Source organism: Syngnathoides biaculeatus, chromosome 17 (genome assembly GCF_019802595.1).
Source record: "Syngnathoides biaculeatus isolate LvHL_M chromosome 17, ASM1980259v1, whole genome shotgun sequence".
Classification (NCBI taxonomy): domain Eukaryota; kingdom Metazoa; phylum Chordata; class Actinopteri; order Syngnathiformes; family Syngnathidae; genus Syngnathoides; species Syngnathoides biaculeatus.
In genome coordinates, this window is record NC_084656.1 from 544,320 (window position 1) to 570,907 (window position 26,588).

At 46.1% G+C, this 26,588-nt stretch overlaps 1 protein-coding gene across 7 annotated transcripts in view; it reads right to left on the minus strand.

Moving 5' to 3' along the window:
* Nucleotides 1-8,157: 8,157 nt before the first annotated feature.
* Nucleotides 8,158-26,588, minus strand: part of mvb12ba (multivesicular body subunit 12Ba) — an 81,246-nt gene continuing 62,815 nt past the window's right edge. For 3 of the 7 annotated variants that reach the window (XM_061847722.1, XM_061847724.1, XM_061847723.1), the window contains 3 exons: nt 21,546-21,665; nt 18,498-18,557; nt 8,158-8,987 (listed from right to left, as the gene is read on the minus strand). In XM_061847722.1, the coding sequence (XP_061703706.1) occupies nt 8,901-8,987; nt 18,498-18,557; nt 21,546-21,665 (267 nt within the window). In that variant the 3' untranslated portion in view covers nt 8,158-8,900. Of the gene's footprint in view, nt 8,988-9,797; nt 10,131-18,497; nt 18,558-21,545; nt 21,666-26,588 lie in introns of those variants that run through there. The other 4 variants (XR_009799003.1, XR_009799004.1, XM_061847725.1 and 1 more) reach the window with 4 other exon arrangements.

Consider the following 26,588-nt stretch of genomic DNA (forward strand, 5'->3'; position numbering starts at 1 on the left):
TTAAAGTCTGTTATGACAAAATACGGTGAAGAAAATGAGTATTTAAACACCCTGCTATATTGCAAGTTCTCACAGTTAGAAATCATGGAATGGTCTGATATTTTCAGCGTAGATGCATGTCCACTGTGAGAGAGATAATCTAAAAAGAAAAATCCAGAAATCACAATGTATGATTTTTTTTTTATTTATTTGTGTGATACAGCTGCAAATAAGTATTTGAAGACCTGTCTATCAGCTAGAATTCTGACCCTCAAAGACCTGTTAGTCTGCCTTTAAAAGTCCACCTCCACTCCATGTATTATCCTGAATCAGATGCACCTGTGTGAGCTGTCCAAAGAACACCAGAGACAAAATTGTACAACTCCACACGGCTGGAAAGGGCTAGAGAGAAATTGCCAAGCATCTTGGTGAAAAAAGGTCCACTGTTGGAGCAATCATTAGAAAATGGAAGAAGCTAAACATGATGGTCAATCTCAATCAGAGTGGAGCCCCATGCATGATGTGGGATCTCAATGATCCTCTCAATGATCATTAGAATCAGTCGAGGTCTACACGACAGGACTTGGTCAATGACCTGAAAAGAGCTGGGACCAGCGTTCCCAAGGTGACTGATGGTAATACACTAAGATGTCATGGTTTGAAATCAAGCATGGCACGGAAGGTTCCCCTGCTTAAACAACCACATGTCAAGGCCCGTCTTAAGTTTCCCAATGACCATTTGGATGATACAGAGGAGTCATGGGAGAAGGTTTTGCGGTCAGATGTCACCAAAATTGAACTTTTTAGTCATAATTCCACTAACCGTGTTTGGTGGAAGACGAATGATGAGTTCCATCCCAAGAACACCATCCCTTCTGTGAAGCATGGCATCATGCTTTGGGGGTGTTTTTCTGCACATGGGACAGGATGACTGCACTGTATGAAGAAGCGGATGACCGCGGCCAAGTATTGTGAGAATTTGGGGAACAACCTCTTTCACTCAGTCACAGCATTAAAGATGGGTCGTGGCTAGGTCTTTTAACATGAAAATGGAAAAACAAGGAGTGGCTCCGTAAGAAGCATATCAGGGTTCTGCCGTGGCCAAGCCAGTCTCCAGACCTAAACCCAACAGAAAATCTTTGGAGAGAGCGGAAACTGTGTTTCTGAGCAACAGCCCAGAAACCTGACTAATCCAGAGATCTGTGGTGAGGAGTGGGCCCAAATCCCTCCTGCAGTGTGTGCAAACCTGGTGAACAACTACAGGAAACGTTTGACCTCTGTAATTGCAAACAAAGGCTACTGTTCCAGATATTAACATTGGCTTTCCCAGGTGTTCAAATACTTATTTGCAGCTGTATCACACAAATAAATCGTTTTAAAAAAATCATACATTGTGATTTCTAGATTTTTCTTTTTAGATTATCTCTCTCACAATGGACATGCACCTACAATGAACATTTCAGACCCCTCCATGATTTCTAAGTGGGAGAACGTGCAAAATAACAGGGTGTTCAAATACTTATTTTGTTCACTGGAGCTGGGATAGGCTTCAGCACTCCTACAATGGTTGTGGGGATGAGCAGCTCGGATCTTCTTTTCCTTTTGGCTTGTCCCATTAGGGTTCGCCACAGCATATCATCTTTTTCCATCTTAGCCTATCTCCTGCTTCTTCCTCTCTAGCACCAACTGCCCTCATGTCTTCCCTCACAACATTCATCAGCCTTCTCTTTGGTCTTCCTCTCACTCTTTTGCCTGCCAGCTCCATCCTCAGCACCCTTCTCCCAATATACTCACTCTCTCGCCTCTTGACATGTCCAGACTATCAAAGTCTAGTCTCTCGAACTTTGTCTCCAAAACATCCAACTTTGGCTGTCCCTCTAATGAGTTCATTTCTATCCTATCCAACCTGCTCACTCCTAGAGAGAACCCCAACATCTTCATTTCTGCTACCTCTGGCTCTGCTTCCGATTGGATTAGAGAAAATGAATGGATGGATGGATGTCCTACTGTATGATCCAAGAGTGGTTGAGTTTAAGAGCACAAACTGATGGCCAGACATTCTCCTTCAGGATTCTCTGGGACACAGCAGAATTTATTGTTCCAATCACAGCAAGTTGCCCTGATCCTGAGGAAGCAAAGCAGCCCCAGACCATCACTCTCCCACCACTGTGCATCGTTGTTGCCATGATGTTCTTTTCATCAAATGCTGTGCCATTTTTACGACAGATGTAACGGACCGCACACCTTCCAAAATGTTCAGTTTTTGACTCATCAGTCCACAGAATGTTTCGGCAAAAGTCTTGAGGATCATCAATGTATTTTTTTTTTTGCCAAATATGAGACGAGCCTTTGTATCCTTTGGTAACAGCAGGCGTGTTCACTTAGGAACTCTCCCACGGATGCAATTCTTGGCCAGTGTCTTTCTTATGGTAGAGTCATGAACACTACCTTGCACTGAGACCAGCGAGGGCTGCAGGTATTTAGATTTTGTTCGGAGTTCTCATATGACCTCCAGGATGAGTCGTCGTCGAACTCTTGGAGTAATTTTAGTTGGTCGTCCACTCCTGGGAAGGTTTTCCACTGTTCTCGTTTTCTCCATTTGTGGATGGCTCTGACAGTGGTTCGCTGGTCTTGGAAATGATTTTGGAACCTTTTTGGATTTCAGTCACTTTTTTGTTCCAATTTCTTCTTGAATTTCTTTGGCTCTTGGCATTATACATTGGTTCTTGAAATCTTGTAGCGTATTTCATGTTCTCTGACATTATATTTCAGAGATTTTTTTATTATTATTCATATGCGGTGATCATCAGGTTTGGGTTTGGCTTGTGAAATTTAACTAACCTTTCATAAATTTGTGGTTAGTCTTACTTTTTCTCAGAGTGTCAGAAAGGGTTGAACAAAATATTGTGCCTGAATATATTGAATTGTCATCTGAAAACAGCATTTTGTATTGCCATGGGCTTTTTCTGAGTGATATTAAAAATGGTTTGATGATTTGAAACCTTTGTGTGTGATAGAGATAAAAAAAAAAATCAGGAAGGTGGTCAATACTTTTTCACAGCACTGTATCGACAGTAAATATACAGTGAAGAAAAGTATTTGAACACCCTGCTATATTGCAAGTTCTCCCACTTAGAAATCATGGAGGGGTTTGAAATTTTCATTGTAGATGCATGTCCACTGTGAGAGAATCTAAAAAGAAAAATCCAGAAATCACAACGTATGATTTTTTTTTTTTTTTTTTTACAATTTATTTGTGTGATACAGCTGCAAATAGGTATTTGAACACCTGTCTATCAGCTAGAATTTTGACCCTCAAACCTGACCTGTGTGAGTTCGTTAGCTGCATAAAGACACGTGTCCACCCCATACAATCAGTGAGACTCAAACTTGTAACATGGCCAATACCAAAGAGCTGTCCAAAGACACTGTCATGCTCCTGGCATCCTCCCCAGGCTGGGTGTGGTCAGCCAATTAGTCGACACACACCTGCACCCTGTTTCGGCTGATTACACCCAGTACTTATAGGACACGAGGGACAACTAGTCCTCCGCCAGATCATTGATTCCCATGCCTCATTCCCGCAATCCTGTATACCTGACCTACCGTGTACCGACTCTTGCCTGTTCCCTGACCATCCTAGTAAGCATGCCTCTTCTGATACTGCTGCTTTTCCTGACTGACTCGCTGATCATTGACCACGGACCAAATAAAGGCTTTCTGTACACGACCTGCTTGCCTCTGGAGTCATGCATTTGGGTCCCCCCTCGAGCCTCGTTCGTGACAGAACGATCTGACCACAACATGGACCCAGCCGACTCCGAAGTTATCCGCCGATCGTTACAGTTCCAGAGCAGACGCCTGGCTGAGTAGGAGGCTGCTCTCCAGGTAACGAATCAACGTCTCCATGAGCTCTGTGCCTGGCTGGAGCGGCTAGCATCCCAGGCTAGCGTGGCTGCTACGCCGACGATGGTCACTCCGCCTGTCGCTGCGAGTCCACCCGTTCCGCCTGTTACGGAGTTCCCCCATGCCAGCATAACTCCGCTCTCCCGACCGGAACGTTTCTCAGGCAACGTCAAGCCTTTCCTTGCGCAGTGCGACCTCCATTTCGAACTGCAGGCGTCCGCTTTCCCCACGGACCACTCCCGGATCGCCTTCGTCATTTCCCACATTATGGGGAGGGCGGAGGCGTGGGCCGCTGCAGAGTGGAGTCGCGACTCGGAGATCTGCCGTTCATGGACGACGTTCGTCTGCGTGCTCAGCCAAGTATTCCAGTACGCGGCTCCGGAACGCAAGGCGGCGGTCTCACTCATGGCAATTCGCCAAGGCCGTCCCCGTGTGTCAGACTTTGCTATCGATTTTCGGATCTGGGCCGCCGAGAGCCAGTGGAACGAGGAAGCTCTCCATAACGCCCTCTACCAGGGACTTTCCCCACGGATCCATGGCCACCTCATTGCAGTGGATCTTCCGCCTTCGCTGGATGCTCTCATCGCACTGGCCCTCAAGGTGGATCAGCGCTTGGCCGTGCAGGGGCAGATGGACGGCATGACTGAGGAGGAGACGGAGAGGCTCAGCCCGGTCGCTTCCCAGCCGCCCACGCTGTTTACTCCGTCGGAACCCATCAAGTGGAGGGGCTCGGCAGCTCAGCGGAGGAGCGCTTACGCCGCCGACAAGAAGGGCGTTGTTTCTACTGTGGTCGTCTTGGACACTTAATCTCCCGCTGCCCGGTTCGACTGAAGCGCTCCGACCTTAAGATCTCTACGCCATTGAGTGTGCGTTATACTGGCGCTGAGACAGGGCGGTCGCTTTTGCACCTCACCGTAGGAACGGACTCTCACACGTGCTTAGTGATCGCGTTCATTGACGCTAACCTTATTAATCCCCGTGTGGTCGAAGCGTTGCGTGCGGCAACCTTCCCCACATAGCGTCTTCGTATTGCTTACGCCGCCAACAGCAAGTTCCTCTGCCGGGTTACACACCGCACACAAACCTAATGTATGGACTTTCCGGACACGCACACAGAGCGCATTAGTTTCCACGTTTTTAACTCTAGCAGCAGTGATATAATCCTGGGGAGCCCGTGGCTCAAGAGACACAACCCCTACATTGACTGGGTCACGGGTCGGATAATGGCATGGGGTGAGGACTGTCACAAGCAGTGTCTCGCTGCTGAGGACGGAGGGATTGAAGTTGCTGAACTGAGTACCACCTCCGAATTAGCCACAGTGCCCTCTTGTTACCATGATTTAAAGGTTTTTTCTGAGTCCAAGGCAAAATCTCTGCCGCCACATCGGCCTTATGACTGTGCTATCGAACTCCTCCCAGGCACCTTACCTCACAGAGGGAGACTGTTCTCTTTGTCAGGACTGGAGCACCAGGCAATGAGGGATTACGTCGAGGAGTCTCTGGGAACCGGACTAATTTGCCCGTCCTCCTCACCAGCTGGTGCAGGGTTTTTTTTCGTTAAGAAGAAGGACTCCACTTTACGACCCTGCATCGACTACCGAGGCTTGAATGACATCCCGGTCAGAGAGGTGCTCCAGCGTCTCTTGCAGCACCAACTGTTCGTGAAATGGGAAAAGTGCGAGTTCCACCGAGCATCCGTGGCCTTTCTGGGCTTCATCCTGGGAGAGGGGGAGATACAGATGGATCCCGGGAAGATCGACGCGGTCCTTCGGTGGCCCACCCCCACCAGCAGGAGGGACGTGCAGAGGTTCATTGGCTTTGCAAATTTTTACAGAAAGTTCATTCGGAACTTCAGCGCCGTGGCCGCCCCTCTGCACGCTCTCACCTCTCCGCACAACGTTTTCGAATGGTCCCCGACCTGCCAGGAGGCCTTCAATAAACTTAAGGCAAGTTTCACCACCACACCCATCCTCATTATCCCGGATCCGGATCGCCAGTTCATGGTGGAGGTGGACGGGTCGGACTCGGGAATTGGAGCCATCTTGTCGCAGCGGAGTCCCAAAGACGGAAGGATCCACCCGTGTGCGTTCCTGTCTAGGAGGCTAACCCCGGCAGAGAGAAACTACGACGTGGGGGATCGCGAACTGCTGGCGGTCAAGATGGCAATGGAGGAGTGGCGGCATTGGCTGGAAGGCTCACAAGTACCGTTCGTGGTCCTTACCGACCACAAAAATCTAGAGTACCTGAGGACCGCGAAGCGGTTGAACGCCCGCCAGGCCAGGTGGGCTCTTGCCTCTGGAGTCGTGCATTTGGGTCCGCCCTCAAGCCTTGTTCATGACAGACACCAGAGACAAAATTGTACAACTCCACACAGCTGGAAAGGGCTACAGAGAAATTGCCAAGTCGCTAGGTGAAAAAAGGTCCACTGTTGGAGCAATCATAAGAAAATGGAAGAAGCTAAAAACATGACGGTCAATCTCGGAGTGGAGCCCCTTGCAAGATATCACCTCGTGGGGTCTCAATGATCCTTAGAAAGGTGAGGAATCAGCCCCGGACTACACAACAGGACTTGGTCAATGACCTGAAAAGAGCTGGGACCAGTGTTTCCCAGGTGAGGGTGGTTAGGGTTAACCCTAACCATGCATGGCACAGAAGGTTCCCCAGTTTAAACCAGCACATGTCAAGGCCCATCTTAAGTTTGCTAATGACCATTTGGATGACACAGAGGATTCATGGAAGACAAGAGTCATAATTCCACTAACCATGTTCGGAGGAAGACGAATGATGAGTCCCATCCCAAGATGGGGGTGAGAGTATCATGCTTTGGCTGTTTTTTTCTGCACATGAGACAGGACGACTGCACTGTATTAAGGTGAGGATGACCGCGACCATGTATTGTGAGATTTTGGGGAATAACCTCTCCTTCAGTCACAGCATTGAAGATGGATCATGGCTGGGTCTTTCAACATGACAATGGCCCGAAACACACAAGCCAGGAAGACCAAGGAGTGGCTTCGTAAGAAGCATATGAATGAGCATGTTCTGGCGTGGCCTCGCCAGTCTCCAGGCCTAAACCCAATAGAAAATCTTTGGAGGTAGCTGAAACTCTGTGTTTCTCAGTGACAGCCCAGAAACCTGTCTGATATAGAGATCTGTGGGGAGGAGTGGGCCAAAATCCCTCCTGCAGTGTGTGCAAACCTGGTGAACAACTTCAGGAAATGTTTGACCTCTGTAATTGCAAACAAAGGCGACTGTAGCAAATATTAACATGTTTCCTCAGGTGTTCGAATACTTATTTTCAGCTGTATCACACAAATAAATTGTTATAAAATCATATATTGTGATTTCTGGATCTGGACAGCACAGAAGATCCCCAGATTTACTACTTGGAGAAGAACTCTTTACGCTTCTCAACATCAGGAATTATGGTGCCTGGTTACAAACCATGGCCTTCCCTGCATGGAGATTGCATGTCCTCCCCATGCCTGTGTGGGTTTTGTCCGGGCACTCCAGTTTCCTACCACATCCCAAAACCATGCATTAATTGGAGACTAGAAATTGCCCATAGGTGTGAATGTGAGGATGACTGTTGTCTGTCTCCATGTGCCGTGCATAGTGTCCTACCCGATGAAAGCTGGGATATGCACCCACAACCCTCGTGAGGATAAGCAGGTCAGAAATGATGGATTGAGTTATTACAGCAGTGTACTCCGCCTCGTGCCCGATGAAAGCTGGGATATGCTCCCACAACCCTCGTGAGGGTAAGCAGCTCAGAAATGATGGATTGAGTTATTGCGTTATTACAGCACCATAGTCTGCGAGGAATGCTTTTTGTATGTTGTCATATATGTATAACATCCAGCAAAAAAGTAAAGAAAAAGAAACTTGAAGGCTTCAAATCGGGTTTTTTTTTAAAGGAAAAAAATTGCTATTCATCAGTCCGAGCAACAGTGTTTCTCCATTTTGTTCTCTGAGCTCTGACGTGGACATCAGTGTTGTTGGTGTTCCAAGAAAATGTGCACTGGCAAATGTTTAGCATTGTTTCGAACACAAAATTCAACTGAAATGCGTAAACAACTAATCACAAATAAAGTCTCACACCTAATACATATATACAAAAAAATATGTGTCAATTGTTTACAATGTGAATATAAACAGAAATCCAAACTCGATAAGTTGAACTGATTGACAAGCATAACAGCTTTAAAATAATGGCAAGCCTACTGTTGCTGGTGTTTTTTGGTTGTGTAAGGAAAAATCTTACCAACCTCATTGCACATAAATACAACAGATGCTTAAAGTTTTCCAAATGGCATGGTCAATACATAATTTGTCTCAGTTGTCAGTAACAGCACTTATACTCATTGTTAAACATGACGCATGATTACAAGAAAACCTACAGAGTAAAATACATGAATTACCACAACTTGTAAACGTTAGACTCAAGTTAAATCACTGAATCATGCTTTTTTTAATGAAAGGTAAAAACTTTTTCTCCAACTCATCAGTTTCCCCCCCTTATTGGCATAAACGCCCAAATCAATAATCACACAGCAGACAACAAAATCACAGTACACTTAATTAAAGTCCATCACAGTGGATGTGGTTATTTGCTATACACAAACAACAAAACATATTGTTAAGTAATGTTTAAAGTCAACCGCTGTATCTATATAGACTACTATATTGAAAAATGGGCTACCCTGTGATAAGTTTAAATTTACTTGAAGTCAGCCTAATAACCTGTCTCCAATGTTGTAAAACTAGTAAGTTTCCATTTGGGGAGATATAGTAGTTCTCTTGACTCATGTATCCCAATTAAAATGCATCTCATTATAATTTCAACTGCAGAAAGAGAAGAAGGATCAAAAACAATTCATGGTTGCCTCATTCTTCTTTCTCAATTCACGTAGATGAGTAGAGCGTTGAATCTAGTGGGGTGTCCCCATGGGGACAACAAGTCCGTCCTGGTGGTGTCTCTGCAGGGGGTGTGGTAAGGTCAGTAGTGGGGCTCATTAGGCTTCAGAGCTCAGAGATGTCCAAGTTGGACTGGGAGGAAGCCGTGCTGCGGCGCTGTGTTCAGTACGAAAACTGTAATCATACTAATAAAGAAAGGTTTGGTTGTTCAAGCACCTTTGAGTTAGCTTTGAGCCTTTTTCAAGAACATAGCATTGCCCACATGTCATTCCCTATTCACGCCTATACATTGAGAAGAAAGGTCAAAAATTAAATGAAAATGAAATGAAGATGCTGATTGGTGTGAACAGGCGGGGTGGGATTAGAAATGAGCTCATTAGAGGGACAGCCAAAGTTGGATGTTTTGGAGACAAGGTTAGAGAGAGCCGACTTAGATAGTTTGGACATGTCCAGATGCGAGAGAGGCAGAAGGGTGCTGAGGATGGAACTGCCAGGCAAAAGAGCGAGAGAAAGACCAAAGAAAAGGTTGATGGATGTTGTGTGAGAGGACATGAGAACAGCGGGTGTTAGAAGGAGGATGCACAAGATAGGCTTAGATGGAAAAGGATGACACGCTGTGGCGACCCCTAACGGGACAAGCCGAAAGGAAAAGAAGAAGAAAGGCGACACTGAGAAGAAAGCTAAAGATACAATGGTTCTTTAAGTGTGGTATGTGGGTTCTCGCTAGTGGTATGTGGATGAAAAACAAAATGTCACTCAAATTGATTTAAAATTTACATTTAACATGAAATACGATCAAACATAACATTGCAACATTGATTTTTTTACACAACAATAAAACCTACAGTTCAACTTACATTATTTTCCTGTGAAGTTTTTTTTAAATTTTTACTACAAATACGGTTGTCGAACATCATTTACTGTGTTTTTATGTGCTTTGCAAAATCCTAAGCCTCTGTTTTTACATCGATCCATTCCATCTATCCATTTTCTACCATTTTGGTCGGGTTGTGAGGGCAGTTGCTTTTGCAGGGATGCGCAGACTTCCCTTTCCACAGCCATTTCATCAGATCTTACTTGGGGCGGGGTCCCAAGTCGTTTCCAGGGCAGCAAAGGGACGTAGCCTCCCCCACATGTCCTGGGTCATCCTTGGGGTTTCTTTCCGATGGGACGTGCCCGGAATACCTCACAAGGGAGGTGTCTGGGAGCCATCCGAATCAGATGCCTCAACTGGCTCCTCTCAATGCAGAGGGGCACCGGCTCAACTCTGAGCCCTTCCCTGATGATCAAACTTCTCATCTTATCGTGAAAGGGAGAGTCAGGGCACCCTGCGGAGGAAACTAATTTCAGCCACTTGTATCTAGTTCATTCGGCTTGATCCACAGCTCGTGACCCTAGTTGAGGGTAGTAACATAGATCAACCGGTTGATTGAGACCTTCATCTTTGGACTTAGCTCCTTATTGACCACAACAGACCGAGACAAAGAAAACAAGAGCGGGCTCGCCGATGACCTAAACTGCTTTTACTGCAGAGTTACTTACTTACTTTACTGTGGTCATGAAGTCCTTTGAACGCCTTGTGGCAGACCACCTCAAAAGCATCACAGGTTCCCAGCTGGACCCACTGCAGTTTGCCTATCAAGCTAACAGGTCTGTGGACAATGCCATTAACATGGTTCTGCACTTCATCCTTGAAAATCTCGAGAGGGAGGGAACATATGCGAGGATCATGTTCGTGCACTGCGTTTAATCTCCATCTTAGCATCTCACTTCCCGTCTCCCAGTGGATCTACAACTTCCTGACAGGCAGGTCACAGCAGGAGACACCACCTCATCCACACGCACTATCAGCACCAGGGCGTCCCAAGATTGTGTCCTCTCCCCTCTGCTGTTTTTATTCTACACTGCTCCTCGAGGCACCCGACTGTCAAACCTCTGATGTTTGCAGATGACACCAGGGTCATCGGCCTCATCAAAGACAACGACGAGTCTGCGTATCGACAGGAAGTGCCGAAACTGGAGTTTTGGTGTGGTCAACACAATCTGGCGTTGAACACTCTAAAGACTGTAGAGATTCACGAGAGATTGTGGACTTCAGGAGGTATCCTTCACGACAGCTGACCCTGACGTTGTCCAACTGTCAATCATCGAGACCTTCAAGTTCTTGGGAATTACAGTCTCAGAGGACCTGAAGTGGGAGACGAACATCAAGTCCATCCTCAAAAAAGCCCAGCAAAGGATGTACTTCTTGCGGCTTCTCAGGAAGCACGGCCTGTCACAATAGCTGCTCAGACTGTTCTACCAGGAGTTATCCAATCAGTACTATGTACCTCCATCACAGTCTGGGGTGGGGCCGCCACAAAAAAAAAGACAAACTCCGACTGCAACGGACAATCAAAACCGCTGAACGGATTGTCAGCACCACCCTACCATTTTTGAAGACTTGCACGCCACTCAAACTAGGTCGAGAGCAGGTAGGATCCTTTTGGACACTCCACATTCTGGGCACCAGCTCTTCCAGCTCCTTCTGTCGGGTAAGTGCTACCGATCAATGCAAGTCATAACTAGCAGGCATTCAAACAGTTTTTTCCCTCTGACAATTAAGGCATTAAATTATTGATCAGCAAACCTATTGTTTTCTGGCTTGTGCCATTGTTGAGACAAACCCTCATATCCTATTGGCCCTATTAGTATTAATATTAGGAATATATTCTGTAGACTATCGCATGATTCGTCATCTGAAACTGCTCCCTTTGCACAATTGCACTGGTCTATAACGGGAATCGCGAACAGGTTAGGGCACTCTGGACAAGCTTAACATAATGTGGGGCGTTGACACACTTTTATCTGTTCTAAATGAAGAAGACTTTGCATCTTGTACATCTGTGACTTTTATAAGGAATAGTTCCTAGTAACAGAATGTCTCTTGTTTGTTCTTCTTACTTTCTGTTGTTCTTTGTTTTGAATGTCGTACCAGGGCAGCACCAACTGCCGGAGAAATATTTCCTCGTGTGTTTTTACACATTTGGTTAATAAAGCGGATTCTGATTCTGATCTAGAGCATTGACACACTCTTAACTGTTCTAAATGAAGAAGAACGCATCTTGCAAATGTGTAACTCTCATAAGGAATCATACCTATTAACTGAATGTCTCTTATTCTTTGTCCTTCTTAGTTTGTCCTTTGTTCCCGGGCGACACAGACTCCCAGAGAAAAATTCCTTGTGTGTTGTTAGACAAATGGCCAGAAAGGCTGATAGTGAAGTGGGACCACCACCCCAGTCTGCCAATCCAGAGGCACTGTCCCTGATGTCCATGCGATGTTGCAGAGGGGTGTCAAAATAGACAGGCCCAAAAAATTCAGAACCTTGAGTTACTCCACAATCTCCGAATCGTATCCACCTGTGCCTTGCCACCGAGGAGCTTTTTAACCATCTCGGTGACTTCAACCCCAGAAATAGGTGAGCCTGCCTCAGAAAATCCAGACTCTGCTTCCTTATGGGAAGCCATGTTGGTGGAATTGAGGAGGTCTTTAATGTATTCTCCCCACCGATTCACAACATCCCTAGTTGGTATCAGCAGAGCCCCATCCCCACTTTACATAGTTTACCATAAACTGTTTTCCCCTACAGAGAAGTCGGATGGTGGACCAGAATTCCCTCAAAGCAGTCTGGAAGTCTTTCTCCATGGCCTCACCAGACAAAGTTTTTGCTTTTGCGACCATGAAAGTAACATTCTGCTTGGCCAGCTGGTGCCCATGAGCTGCCTCAGGAGTTACACCTGCAGGATAGTACTCCATTTTCACCTTGACAACCACCAACAGGTGAGGGGATTGCGGCCAGGACAGGCCTTATGGCCACAGCTCCCGTTTGCTGCCTCAGCAATGGAGGCGCAGAACATGATCCACTTGGACTCAATGTCCCCTGCACCACCCAGAACATGAGCAAAGTTCTCTAGAAGTGGGAGTTGAAACGCTTTCTGACAGGGGATTCTGCCAGACCTTCCCAGCAGACATCACAATACGTGCTGTAGCAAGTCTGATGACACAAGCACAAAGTCGATCATCAAACTGCGACCGAGGGTGTCCTGGTGCCAAGTGGACACCCTTATGCTTGAACATCATGCTCATTATAGAGAACCCATGGTAAGCACAGAAGTCCAATAAGAGAACATCACTATGGTTTTTATCGGGGGTAGGTGGAAGGAGGCTACCCTCTCATCCACCGGGATGAACCCCAATGTACAGGCACAAAGCTGGGGGACAATATGTATACCCACACCTGCTCAGCGCCTCTCCCCTTGTGGAACTCCAGAGTGGAAGCGGGTCCAACCCCTCTCAAGAGGACAAGTACTAGAGTACAGACCATGTGTGGAGCCGAGCTCGACAATATCTAGTCTTGACTTCTCAACCTTGCACACCCGCTAAGGCTCCTTCAATGCAAGAAAGGTGACATTCTATGTCCTTAGAACCAGCTACTGTAGCTGGGGATCGGCTCGCTAAGTTAGGGTTAGGGCTCGCACTGCACCTAACCCCTATGGCCCCTCCCACAGGTGGTGAGCTCATGGGAAAGGAACCCACATTATTCTTTCGGGCTGTGCACAGCCACAAGAGCACTCGCCTTCAAGGCCCCTCTCCAGGCTTGACTACGGGGAGGCGCTGGTGACCCATGTCCGGTCAAGGGAAACCTCGATCCAATATTTTTATTTGTCTTTGCCGTTTTTGGAGCCGTGCTTTGTATGGTCCCTCACCGAGGATCTCTTTGCTGTGAGTGACCCTACTTAGGGCCTGAAGCCCCAGCAACTTAGCCCTTAGGATCATTTGGACACACTAACCCCTCCACCATGAAAAGGTCTTGATTCATGTATTTCTTTTTTATTATTATTTATTCTATTTTAACGTTGGCCATTATGATTGAAAGCTAAATATGTTTTGATGTAGTGTCGAAAAGTCACTAATGATGTCAAAATGGTGGTGCTAATAGTGTCAAAAAGAAGCCCCGTAGCTCAGTGGTTAGAGCACTGGTTTGGTAAACCAGGGGTTGTGGGTTCGTATCCCACTGGGGCCTCCACTCCCTGAGAAGGGTTGCGTCAGGAAGGGCATCCGGCGTAAAAATTGTGCCAAACATATATGTGTGTTCATCTGAGATGACACGCTGTGGCGACCCTGAAAGGGACAAGCCGAAAGATATAGTGTGTAGTGTAGATGTAGTGTCAAAAAGGTTTACAGAAACAATGGAGACGATGGATTGTTGGATAGTCACGAGTACATTCTAATACATACATTTAAATGTATGTATTAATCTTTCCCTTCTTCAAGCCGTCACTTTTGAGTGGTGGAGGCGTTTGTGTGTCCCGATGATCCGAGGAGCTAAGTTATCTGGGGCTTCATACCCCTGGTAGGGTCACCCATGGAAAAAAAGTCCTCGGTGGGGGACCAGATAAAGTACGACTCCAAAACCTCTATGATGAGGACTAAAATTGGATTTTGGTTTCCCTTGCCCGGACACGGGTCACTGGGGCCGCCCTCTTAAACCAGGCCTGGAGGAGGGGCTCGAACGTGAGCACCTGGCCCGAAAGGGTAACATTGGTCCCCCTTACCATGGGCTCACCACCTGTGAGAGGGGCCATAGGGATCGGGTGCGATGTGAGCTCGGCGGTGGCCAAAGGCTTGGCGATCCGCTCCAGAAAATAGCTCTAGGGACATGGAATGTCACCGCTTTGGCAAGGAAGGAGCCCGAGTTAGTTAGGTCAAGAAGTTCCAACCAGATATAGTCGGACTCACCTCTACACACCGCTTGGGCTCTGGCAGCACTCTTCTTGAGAGGCGTTGGACTCTGTTCAACTCTGGAGTTGCCCACGGTGAGAGACGCCAAGCAGGTGTGGGTATACTTATTGCCCCCCGGCTCGGGGCCTATACATTGGGGTTTACCCTGGTGGATGAGAGGGTAGCCTCCCGTCAATTGGAGGAAGGGGGAAGGTTCCCAACTGTTGTTTGTGCTTGTGTACCAAACACTAGTTCAGAGTACCCACCCTTTTTGGAGACTTGTGGGGGTGCTGGAGAGCGCCCCCTTTGGGGACTCCATCATTCTGCTGGGGGACTTCAATGTCCATGCGGGTAATTACTGTGAGACCTGGAAGGGCGTGATTGGGAAGAACAGCCCCCCTGATCAGAACCCGAGTGGTATTCTGCTCCTGGACTTGTGTGTTCATCACGGATTGTCCATAGTAAACCCCATTTTCAGGTATAAGGGTGTCCACATGTACACCTGGCACCAGGACACCCTAGGTCGCAGTTCAATGATCGACTTTGTGGTCGTGTCATTGGACTTGCGACCACATGACTTGGACACTCGGGTGAAGAGAGTGGTGGAGCTGTCAACAGATCACCACCTGGTGGTGAGTTGGCTCCGATGGTGGGGGAAGATGCCGGTCTGACGTGGCAGGCCCAAAAGTATTGTGATTGTCTGCTGGGAACAGAATCAGAAGCAGCTTTAATGGCCAAGTGTGTAGAACACGCAAGGAATTTTTCTCCAGCAGTCGGTGCTGCCCTGGTACGACATACAGAAAAGAAAACAAGAGAACAAAGCACAACATAGTAACAAGAACAAAGAACAAGAGACATTTCTGTTTATAGGAATTATTCCTTATAAGGGGTGCAAGGTGTTAAATCTATATAGATAGTGTGTTAACAATGTCAATTGTGCAAAGGGTGCAGTTTAAGTGATGAATCGTGTGGTCCGCAAAATAAATAAAGTAAAATAAAATAGATCGATAAATAAATATTTTTGTTTCATATGTGTGTGTGTATATATAAGACTATACTAATACTGATTGGACCAGCAGTGTGTGAGTGAGTGTCCTAACATGCCACATGGAAGAAAAATGCTTGATTCAGTAATCAAGAATTTAATGACTTAACTGCCAGAGGGAAAAAAAAACTGTTCAAATGCCTGCTACTTTTCACTTTCATTGATCTGTATTGCTTTCCTGACAGAAGAAGCTGAAAGAGCTGGTGGGCAGGATGTGGAGGGTCAGAGAGGATCCTGCCTGCTCTGGACCTAGTGTGCTTGCAAGTCCTCAATATTGTGTAGTGTGGTGCCGACAATCCGTTCAGTGGTTTTGATTGTCCGTTGTAGTATGAGTTTGTCCAATTTTGCGGCCGCTCCAAACCAGACTGTGATGGAGGTACACAGTACTGATTGAACAACTGCTATGTAGAACTGTCTCAAAAGGTCTTGTGACAGGCCGCCCTTCCTCAAAATCAGCAAGAAGTACATCCTTTGCTGGGCTTTTTTGAGGATGGAGGTGATTTTTGTCCCCAGTTCAAGTCCTCTGAGACTGTAATTCAAAAGAACTTGAGGGTCTCGACGGTTGACACAAGACAGTTGGACAGCGTCAAGGGAAGCTGTGGTGAAGGATACCTCCTGAAGTCCACAACCATCTCCACAGTCTTTAGAGTATTCAACGACAGGTTGTGTTGACCACACCAAAGCTCCAGTCACGACACTTCACGACTCGTCGCCATCTTCGTTGAGGCTGATGACCGTGGTGTCATCTGCGAACTTCAGAAGTTTCAGTTTCAGCTGGCAGATTCCCCTGTCAGAAGGAATTTCAATTTACACCTCTGAAAGAACTTTGCTCAGGTCCCAGAGGAGGCGGTTGACATTGAGTCCGAGTGGACGATGTTCCGAGCCTCCATTGCTGAGGTGGCCGACCGGAACTGTGGCTGTAAGGTCGTCCATGCCTGTCGTGGCAGCAACCCGCAAACATTTTGGTGGACACCAACAGCGAGGGATGCTGTCAAGCTAAAGAAGGAGTCCTATCGGACAGTTTTGGCCTGTGGAACTCCTGAGGCAGCCAATAGGTACTGGCTGGCCAACCGCAATGTAGCTTCGGTGGTCACTGAGGAAAAAAATCCAGGCCTGGGAGGAGTTTGGTGAGGCCATGGAGAACGACTTCAAGACAACTTCGAGGAAATTCTGGTCCACCACTCTGCGTCTCAGGAGGGGGAAACAGTGCACCGTCAACACTGTGTATAGTGGGGATGTGGCACTGCTGACCTCGACTCGGGATGTTGTGAGTTGGTGGGGAGAATACTTCGAAGACCTCCTCAATTCCACCAACACACCTTCCCATGAGGAAGCTGAGTCTGAGTGCTCTGAGGTGGGCACTTCTATCTCTGGGTTGAGGTCACTGAGGTGGTTAAAAAGCTCCTGGGTGGCAGGGCCCCGGGGGTGGATGAGATTCGCCCGAAGTTCCTAAAGGCTCTGGATGTTGTGGGGCTGTCCTGTTTGATACGCCTCTACAACATCGCATGGACATCGGGGACACTGCCTCTGGATTGGCAGACTGGGGTGGTGGTCCCCCTTTTTAAGAAGGGTGTGTTCCAACTATAGGGAGATCATACTCCTCAGCCTCCCTGGTAAGGTCTACTCAGTGGTACTGGAGGGGAAGGTCCGTCGGAAAGTCAAATCTCAGATTCAGGAGGAGCAATGTGGTTTTTGTCCTAGCCGTGGAACAGTGGACCAGCTTTACACCCTCCGCAGGATCCTTAAGAGTGCATGGGAATTCGCCCAACCAGTCTCCATGTGTTTTGTGCACTTGGAGAAGGTGTCCAACCGTGTCACATGGGGAGTCCTGTGGGGAATTCTTCGGGAGTATGGTACCAAACCCCCTGATATGAGCTGCTCTGTCCCTGTACTAACGTTGTCAGAGTTAGGTCCGCATTGCCGGCAATAAGTCGGACTCGTTTTCGGTGAGAGTTGGACTACGCCAAGGCTGCCCTTTGTCACCGATTTTGTTCATAACTTTTATGAACAGAATATCTAGGCACAGCCGAGGCGTAGAGTCTGTCCGGTTTGGTGCCCTCAGCATCTCATCTCTGCTCTTTGCAGATGATGTGGTTCTGTTGGTTTAATCAAGCCGTGATCTCCAACTCTCACTGGAGCCGTTCGAAGTGAAGTTGCTGGAATGATAATCAGCACCTCCAAATCTGAGACTATGGTCCTCAGTCGGAAAAGGGTGGCATGCCTTCTCCAGGTCGGGAATGAGATCATGCCCCAAGTGGAGGAGTTCAAGTATCTTCGGGTCTTGTTCACGAGTGAGGGAAGAATGGAGCGGGAGATCGACAGACGGATCGGTGCAGTGTCTGCAGTGATGCGTACTGTGTATTGGTCTGTTGCAGTAAAGAGGGAGATAAATTGGAAGGCGAAGCTCTCAATTTATCAATCAATTTACGTTCATACTCTCACCTATGGGCACGAGCTGTGGGTCGTTACCGAAAGAACAAGACCCCGCATACAAACGGCGGAAATTAATTTCCTCCTCCCTTTGAGATAGGGTGAGAAGCTCGGTCATCCGGGAGGGGCTCAGCGCCAAGCCGCTCCTCATCTGAATTGAGAGGAGCCAGATGAGGTGAGTGGGGCATCTGATTCGGATGCTTCCCTGGTGAGGTGTTCCAGGCATGTCCCACCGGAAAGAGACCCAAGGGACGACCCCGGACACACTGGAGAGACTATTTCTCTCGGGTGGCTTGGGAACGCCTTGGGATCCCTCCAGAAGAGCTAGAAGAAGTGGATGGGGAAAGAGAAGTCTTGGTATCCCTGCTGAAGCTACTTCCCCAATGACCCGACCCAGAAAACCGGTAGAAAATTGATGGATGGATGTATTAAATCAATCATATAAATCAATACTCACTTCTTTCTCAATCTCAGCCAATGTTTTGATGGTAATGCCAATGAGATCCACTTGCTGCAACTGAACAAGAAGACAATGTTTACTGAATCAGTCAGGTCAGTCATCCAAATAATGCAAATAATGGACAGTATATAGTAATAGCTATCACACATAGTATCCCAGACTGGCACAAACATCATGTCATTCTTATCAGCCACATGCTGGACTAACCTATGTGATGTTATTGGGCCTGTAGAATTAATCTGACTTCCCTTCAATGCCATGTTCCTTTCAATGGCCCTTAAACGTATTTGCAATTAACATATAAAACAGCCTTTTGTCTGTGCTAAAACTGTCTGTACATAAGTAGAGTAGCACAATAGAATACTCCAAAATAATCTTTTGAAAACTCATGCCTCACAGGCCTGATCTAATGCTTCAAATTTAATTTTGCTGTGATGTGAACAATCTAACCGAGACTGTAGAGACAGGAGTCGTGACCAAAGAGATAATCATTTGCGTGCACACACGCATCAGCCTCTTGTCTGGAAAGCCATCAAACTTGCAAACAAAATTTTAAAAGAAGGAATTAGAGAGATCCAGAGATAAAACAAGGAAAAACATTAAACTAAACGCCTTTGTCAGCGACACAAGGGCAGGAGGAGTGTGGCCACATTTAAACCATGGATTTGAAAACTTTCACACTGGGGTGTGACGTTGCTTCTGTTGGCAACTTATTCCATTTGTGTTTATAATAGTGAAATGCTGCACTGCTATGTCTGCTTTGGACTCTGTGCTCAACTATTTGACCTGAGTCTCTCGATCTCAGAGCTCTTCCGTATTTGTATTCCATTAGCACAGGGGTGTCCAGACTTTTTTTTTTACCCCAAGAATCTACACTGTGGTCAGATCAGTGTCATCCATAAAAGTTACATGGCTCATGAAAAGATTCAGATTACCTTTACATTCCCATCAGAACATTTTTAAGAACATTTTTGTGTTTTTGCAAACTTCCAATGAAAATGTCAAAAGCAAATAAATACATTGCTAACTAAACCAAGCCAACTATGAACTATAAATTTGAAAGGTCGCTTCCAACATTGTTTCATTTTTTTAATCCACAATGATGTCTTCATCTTTTTTTCTTGATGTAAAACTGAATTATTGATTCCAAAATATCTTTAGCAGTGCATGTTGAAATCTGAATGATGCTCCCAAAGAGCTTTAAGGTTAATATTATGTTGCCTCCAAAATTTAAAATACAGAACTAGCTTTATGTGCACTGTATTGTCTGTGCCTTCATCCTCAATCAGACTCTGCCAAGGTGGAATATTAACATTACACACCATCTTATCCTGCACTTTCTACTTTGGCTTCAGCCCAGACCTTTCTCGCTCGAAAAAGAGAAAATCTTGAAGTTTCACCACTTTTTCTTCTATTATTCACATACTCCAACATTAATGGCATCTTAAACCAACAGCATTTTTTTTTTTGCTTTTGCCATTATCATCGAGAGTAAATATAAGCAGCATGTCTAGCTCGTCTTCGCTCTACGTTGCCTAGACTGTGTTGCTCACTAAAGCAGCGGTGATGAGCGCTGTCTTTATAAACCACATTGATGGGCTGCGTAAGTACCGTAACATTTGTAATTCTGTGTACTCCTTTAAGAGCGGGGGGGGGGGGGGGGTAGTTGTAAACAAGGCAGTAGAGTGTGTGGCTGAGCAGTATGTTGTTGTTACAGAAAGTTCCTTGTGCTCCGAAATGTTCCAAAAATAAAAAGACGTCAGGCTGTCTTTTTTTTTTGGGCACGATTAACCAAAACTGCCTCGCAATTGATTGAGCACCCCTCCATTAGCATTTCTTTCACGTATTCAGGACCTAAACAATTTTATAATTTATGACCAGTGCCAGAACTTTAAAATCTATTTTAAAGCTGACTGGAAGCCAGTGTAAGGACTTTAGAATTGGAACAATATGTTCAGAGCTCATTGTCCTGCTCAGAACCCCAGCTTCAGGATTCTGGATGAGCTGGAGCTATGTAATGCTCTTTTGGGGAGTCCAGTCAGAAGACCATTACAATAGTCAAGTATACTTGAGATAAAAGCATGGATGAGTTTCTCATGGTCTGCTTGATACATGCAAGCTTTCACTCTTGATATGTTCTTCAGATGGTTAAAGGCAGTTTTAGTAATTAATTTGATATGGCTGTTGAAAGTCAGGTCAGAATCTTTCACTAAGGTATCAGACTTGATCTTTGTGTTTTTAAACAGATTGACTCAAGGTATTTATTCATAGCAATCCTTTTTTATCTCAATTTTGTCGTAGTTTAGTTGGAGAAAATTTTGGCTCATCCAGTTATTCAGCTGCTTTTGACAGTGACAAAACATCTTAACTGAACTGTAGTCATCTGGAGACACTGCTAAATATAACTGTGCCCTATCCTTTGCTATTAGTAAAAATTAAAGTTCAGAAGAATTTGAACCAAGGCTAGCATACACACGCTGAACAGGACCGTTCCAAGAACTGACCCTTGAGGGACTCAATAGGTTATTCCAATTTGATTAGCTTGAACACTTCCAATGGTTACGAAATAATTCCTTTCCTCTACATAGGACTTGAACCATTTAAGGACTGCTCCATATAGTCATTCCCAAGTTTCCAACGGTTCAGCGGACAATTTCACATCTAAAATGCCAATAATGTTGTCGCTCCTGTTAAAACTAAGACCATCCTGACCAACCCTAGAACACCGCGGAGGAGCACAATGATTTTCAAGAGCTCTAAATTAAAGTGTAGGGAAGCAGAACGCAAGTGGAGAAAAATTAAACTCCAAATTGACTATGCCCTCTACAGTGTCTTTGTAATTTTAACCGAGAATTAGTCAGGGCTAGTAAGCAACACTTTTCTGAAATCATCAGTAAGAACCTCAAAAATACTCGCACTCTGTTTGCTGTGGTTGACCCCCCCGAATCAGATCGATCCAGAACTTGTAACAGCCAACAAATGCAATGAGTTTGCCTGTTATTTTAATGAAAAAATAAAATCCATTAAGTCATATGTGTGCTGCACCTCTTCGAGCACCACGGAGGCATGGTCGGGAGGTGGCAGCTGCGCCTGTTGCTGGTTGAGCACCGTGGAGGCATGTTGGAGATGTGGTGGCTGCTCCTGCTGGTCGAGCACCGCTGACCGCTGAGGGATGGGGAGAACATGCAAACGCCACACAGGCAGGGCTAGGATTTGAACCCCGGTCGTCAGAAGTGTGAGGCCAATGCTCTACAACTGTTCCACCGTGCCGCCGGGATAATCCTTATTTTGAAATAGTGGTTTTCTTTGAGTACTCCAGTTTCCTCCCACGTCGCAAAAACATGCATTAATTGGAGACCCTAAAGTGCTCCGAGGTATGAATGTGAGTCTGACTGTTGTCTGTCTCTCTGTGGCCTGCAATTGGTTGGCACCCAGTTCAGGGCGAACCCTGCCTCTTGCCCGATGACAGCTGGGGTTGGCTTCAGCACCCCCGCAAAACTCGTGAGGATCAGCGGCTCAGAAAATGGATGGATAGATAATATTACCCGTTATTTTATCTACTGGGAATAACATGGAATTTACCACCTACAACAATTATTTAACAACGTTTTTAGGATACATGGTGAACTGTTCCAAAAATTCCAAATAAATGGGAATTTTCTTTAAAACAATAAATTAAAAGTAGAAATAAAAAAAAGAATATCACCACTTCAGAGAACTGCTGGAATTTGTCAAGCAAATAGTTAATTTTATGTACTAAATCAATAAACCTACCAACTACCAAGTCAGAAGATCTCTACATGTCTACTGACTGTAACTACTGGATACAGATATTTATTAATACATTTAAAATGACAAAAAAAAAACATATCTACAGCTAATACAATATAAAGTACTGGATCGTGTATATTTTACTATGCATAAAATGGGCTTTTCTCCATTGAATATTTGTGCACAATGCACATTAAGTTCCCCAGATACCAATTTTTCTGCTATATGGTAATGCACACCAATTCAATGCTTCTGGACTTTGGTTACACAAACTTATCTCATATTTTTAACCTTCGGATACCACTTTCCCCTAGAGTGTGTATACTTGGCAATTTAAGCTTGATCAACTTCCCTAATAGATATACACAATCATTACTCGTCATATTAACTATTGCTAAGAAAATAATTCTAAACTGGAAAAAAAAAGCCATTAACATTAATCTGCGGCTAAATCTCGTAATAGAATATTATGAGTGGGAAAAAAATATCAGCAAAATGAAAAAATCAATTACATATATTCATAGACAACTGGTCACCTTTTTTTTAAACATTCTAAATCAAGACTCTTGAGTTCTCTGCCTGGGTAGGATGCTTTCTGAAATTACCAAGAATATTTTCCCAAGGGTGAAAATACACTTGTAATCTGATATTCTTTGCTGTCAAGTTTGTCGTTGTCGGATTATTTATATTATGTATATAGCTTTATCATTAATATAATTATTATCATCATTACTGTTATTATTATCTCATTTTAATGTCTTTTCCCATATGTTTTAGATCGTTTTGCATGGTAGGACAACACATGCATGGAGTGGGGCTATTTTTCTTTTGTCCCTGTGTATGCTGTTCCATCTCCTGTTGGTGCGGGACATTTTTTTACCCAATTGCGAGCTCGGGGATAGGAGGAAGAGACCACTGGGGTGATGTCTCTAGGAGTACTGGGTGTGTGATGACAGTAGTGCCTGGCACCCCAGCTTTCAAATCACAGAAGAATTAAAGACACTGATGTGTGAATTTAGAATAAATCCTCTTGCTCAAACCAGCAAAATATAACTAAGAAGTTGTCTTGCATTTAACCCTTTCTGGACCAAATAAAATTTGGCAGAGAGAAAAGTCTCATACTTTCAGAAAATGATACTCTGGACTTAAAATTTTCTATTATATTAAACCTGTTGCAAATTTGCAACCCCTGCCCAGAAAGGGTTAAGACAATTTAATCACAAACATAACAAACTAATAGAAGTTCAAAGACCGTTTAGTCTAGCCAAACGACGAATGTTCCCAAACAGAGAAATGTGAGTTCCAGCAATGTAAGCGAATGGTTTTGGAAATTTCCCAAAAAACGTTAGGCAGAAGGCAGTGTGGCATCCGTGTACTTGTGTACTTGTCTGAAGAGAGCGGAAGGCAGTTTTGGTCGGAAGAAGGTCCTGTCGACATTTATCCTTCCTTAAATCCACTCGTCCACTTCTCAAACATTCCAGACATCCGGATCCGACAACATAATAGAGTCCCTTCACTCAGAACGTCACAAAAGATTTGCATCCCAATAACTTAATACAGTACGTAAGACCTCAACCTTTAATGTGCTTGATCACAAGATTGAATCCTTGCAAACTAAAACTCCACCTCATAAGTCTGATTTTTGTTCTTCATTGTGTGAAGAAAAGTCAAGGGATTGTGATCAGTAAAGACCTCAATCGGAAAAGTTGGAGAACCCAATTACACTTCAAAATGCTGCAAAGCCAAAAACAAAAAACTCAGTCTCCTTTTCCATGGTCGAATAATTTCTTTGGTGTTTATCAAACGTTTTGGAAAAATAGCACACCAAATGATCAAGACCTGAGACACCTCTTGCATCAGGACATCACCTGCACCTATATCCATCCATCCATACATTTTTCTACCGTTTTTCCGGGTCGGGTCACGGGGAAGGTAGGTTCAGCAGGGATACCCAGGCTTCCCTTTCCCCAGCCACTTATTCCAGCTATTCCAGAGGGATACCGAGGTGTTCCCAAGCCAGCCAAGAGACATGGTTTCTCCAGCGTGTCCTGGGTCATCCCCGGGATCTCGTTCCGGTGGGACGTGCCCAGAACACCTCACCAGGGAGGCGTCCGGGAGGCATCCAAATCAGATGCCCCAGCCACCTCATCTGCCTGCTTTCAATGCGGAGGACCAGCGGCCCAACACTGAGCCCCTCCCAGATGACGAGCTTCTCACCCTGTCTTCTAAGGGAGAACCAGGACACCCTGCAGAGGAAACTCATTCCGACCACTTGTATCCGGGATCTTGTTCTTTCGGTAACGACCCACAGCTCGTGCCCATAGGTGAGAGTATGAACGTAAATCGACTGGTAAATTGAGAGCTTTGCCTTTTGACTTGGCTCCCTCTTTACCACAATGGACCGATACAAAGTCTGCATAACTGCAGACACTGCACTAATCCATCTGTTGATCTCCTGCTCCATTCTCCCCAAGATATTTGAACTCCTCCACCTGGGGCAGGATCTCATCCCCGACCCGGAGAAGGCACGCCACCCTTTTCCGATTGACGACCATGGTTCTCAGATTTGGAGATGCTGATTCTCATCCCAGCAGCTTCACACTCGGCTGTGAACCGCTCCAGTGAGAGTTGGAGATCACCACTTGATGGAGCCAACAGAACCACATCATCTGCAAAGAGCAGATATGAGATGCTGAGGCCACGAAACCAGACATATGCTACGCCTGGCTATCCCTAGAGATTCTTTCCATAAAAGTTATTAACAAAATCGGTGAAAAAGGGCAGCCTTGGCAGACTCCAACTCTCACTGGAAATGAGTATTGCCGGCAATGCGGACCAAACTCTGACACTGATTGTACAGGGACCTACCAGCCTGTATCAGGGGGTTCAGTTCCCCTTACTCTCAAAGAACCCCCCACAAAACTCCCCGAGGGACATGGCTGAACGCCTTCTCCAATTCAACAATACACATGTAGACTGGTTGGGCAAACTCCCATCACCCTCGAGGATCCTGCCGAGGGTATAGAGCTGGTCCACTGTTCCACGGCGAAAACCACATTACTTCTCCTGAATCCGAAATTCGACTTCCCGGCGGACCCTCCCCTCCAATAACCCTGAATATACCTTACCAGGGAGGCTGAGGAGTGTCGTCCCCCTATAGTTGCAACACACCCTCCGGTCACCCATCTTAAAAAGGGGGACCACCACCCCAGTCTGCCAATCCAGAGGCACTATCCCAGATGTCCACACGATGTTGCAGAGGCGTGTCAACCAGGACGGCCCCACAACATCCAGAGGCTTTAGGAACTCTTTGGGAATCTCATCCACCCCCGGGCCCCTGCCACCAAGGAGCTTTTTAACCGCCTTGGTGTTCCGTTTGGCCAACCGGTACCTATCAGCTCCCTCAGGAGTCGCACAGGCCAAAAATCCCCGATAGGACTCCCTTCACCTTGACAGCATCCCTCACTGTTGGTGTCCACCAACATGTTCGCGGGCTGCTGCAACAACAAGCACTGACCACCTTACGGCCACAGCCCCGGTCGGCCGCCTTCGCAATGGAGGCGCGGAACATCATCCACTCTGACTCCTCTGGGATGTGAGCAAAGTTTTTTCGGAGGTGGGAGTTGAAATTTCTTCTGACAGGGGAATCTGACAGCAGTTCCCAGCGGACCCTCAAAATACGTTTGGGCCTCCCACGTCAGACCGGCATCTTCGCCCACCATCTGAGCCAACTCACCACCAGTTGGTGATTAGTTGACAGCTCCGCCCCTATCTTCAACCGAGTGTCCAAGACATGTGGTCGCAAGTCCAATGACACGACCACAAAGTCGATCATCGAACTGCGACCTAGGGTGTCCTGGTGCCAGGTGGACATGTGGACACCCTTATAGCTGAACATGGTGTTTGTTATGGACAATCCATGATGAGCACAGAAGTGCAGTAACAGAACACCACTCCGGTTCTGATCAGGGAGGCCGTTGTTCTCAATCATCCCCTTCCAGGTTAGTTACTGTCATTGCCCACATGGGCATTAAAGTTCCCAGCAGAATGATGGAGTCCGCAGAGGGGCCGCTCTCCAGCACTCCCTCTCGGGACTCCAAAAAGGGTGGGTAGTCTGAACTGTTGTTTGGTGCATAAAAGTACAAACAACAGTCAGGACCTGTTCCGCTACCTGAAGGCGGAGGGAAGCTACCCTCTCATCCACCAGGGTAAACCCCAACGTACAGGCCCAGGGGCGGGGGGCAATAAATATACCAACACCATTTCGACGTCTCTCACCGTAGGCAACTCCAGAGAGGAACAGAGTCAAACCCCTCT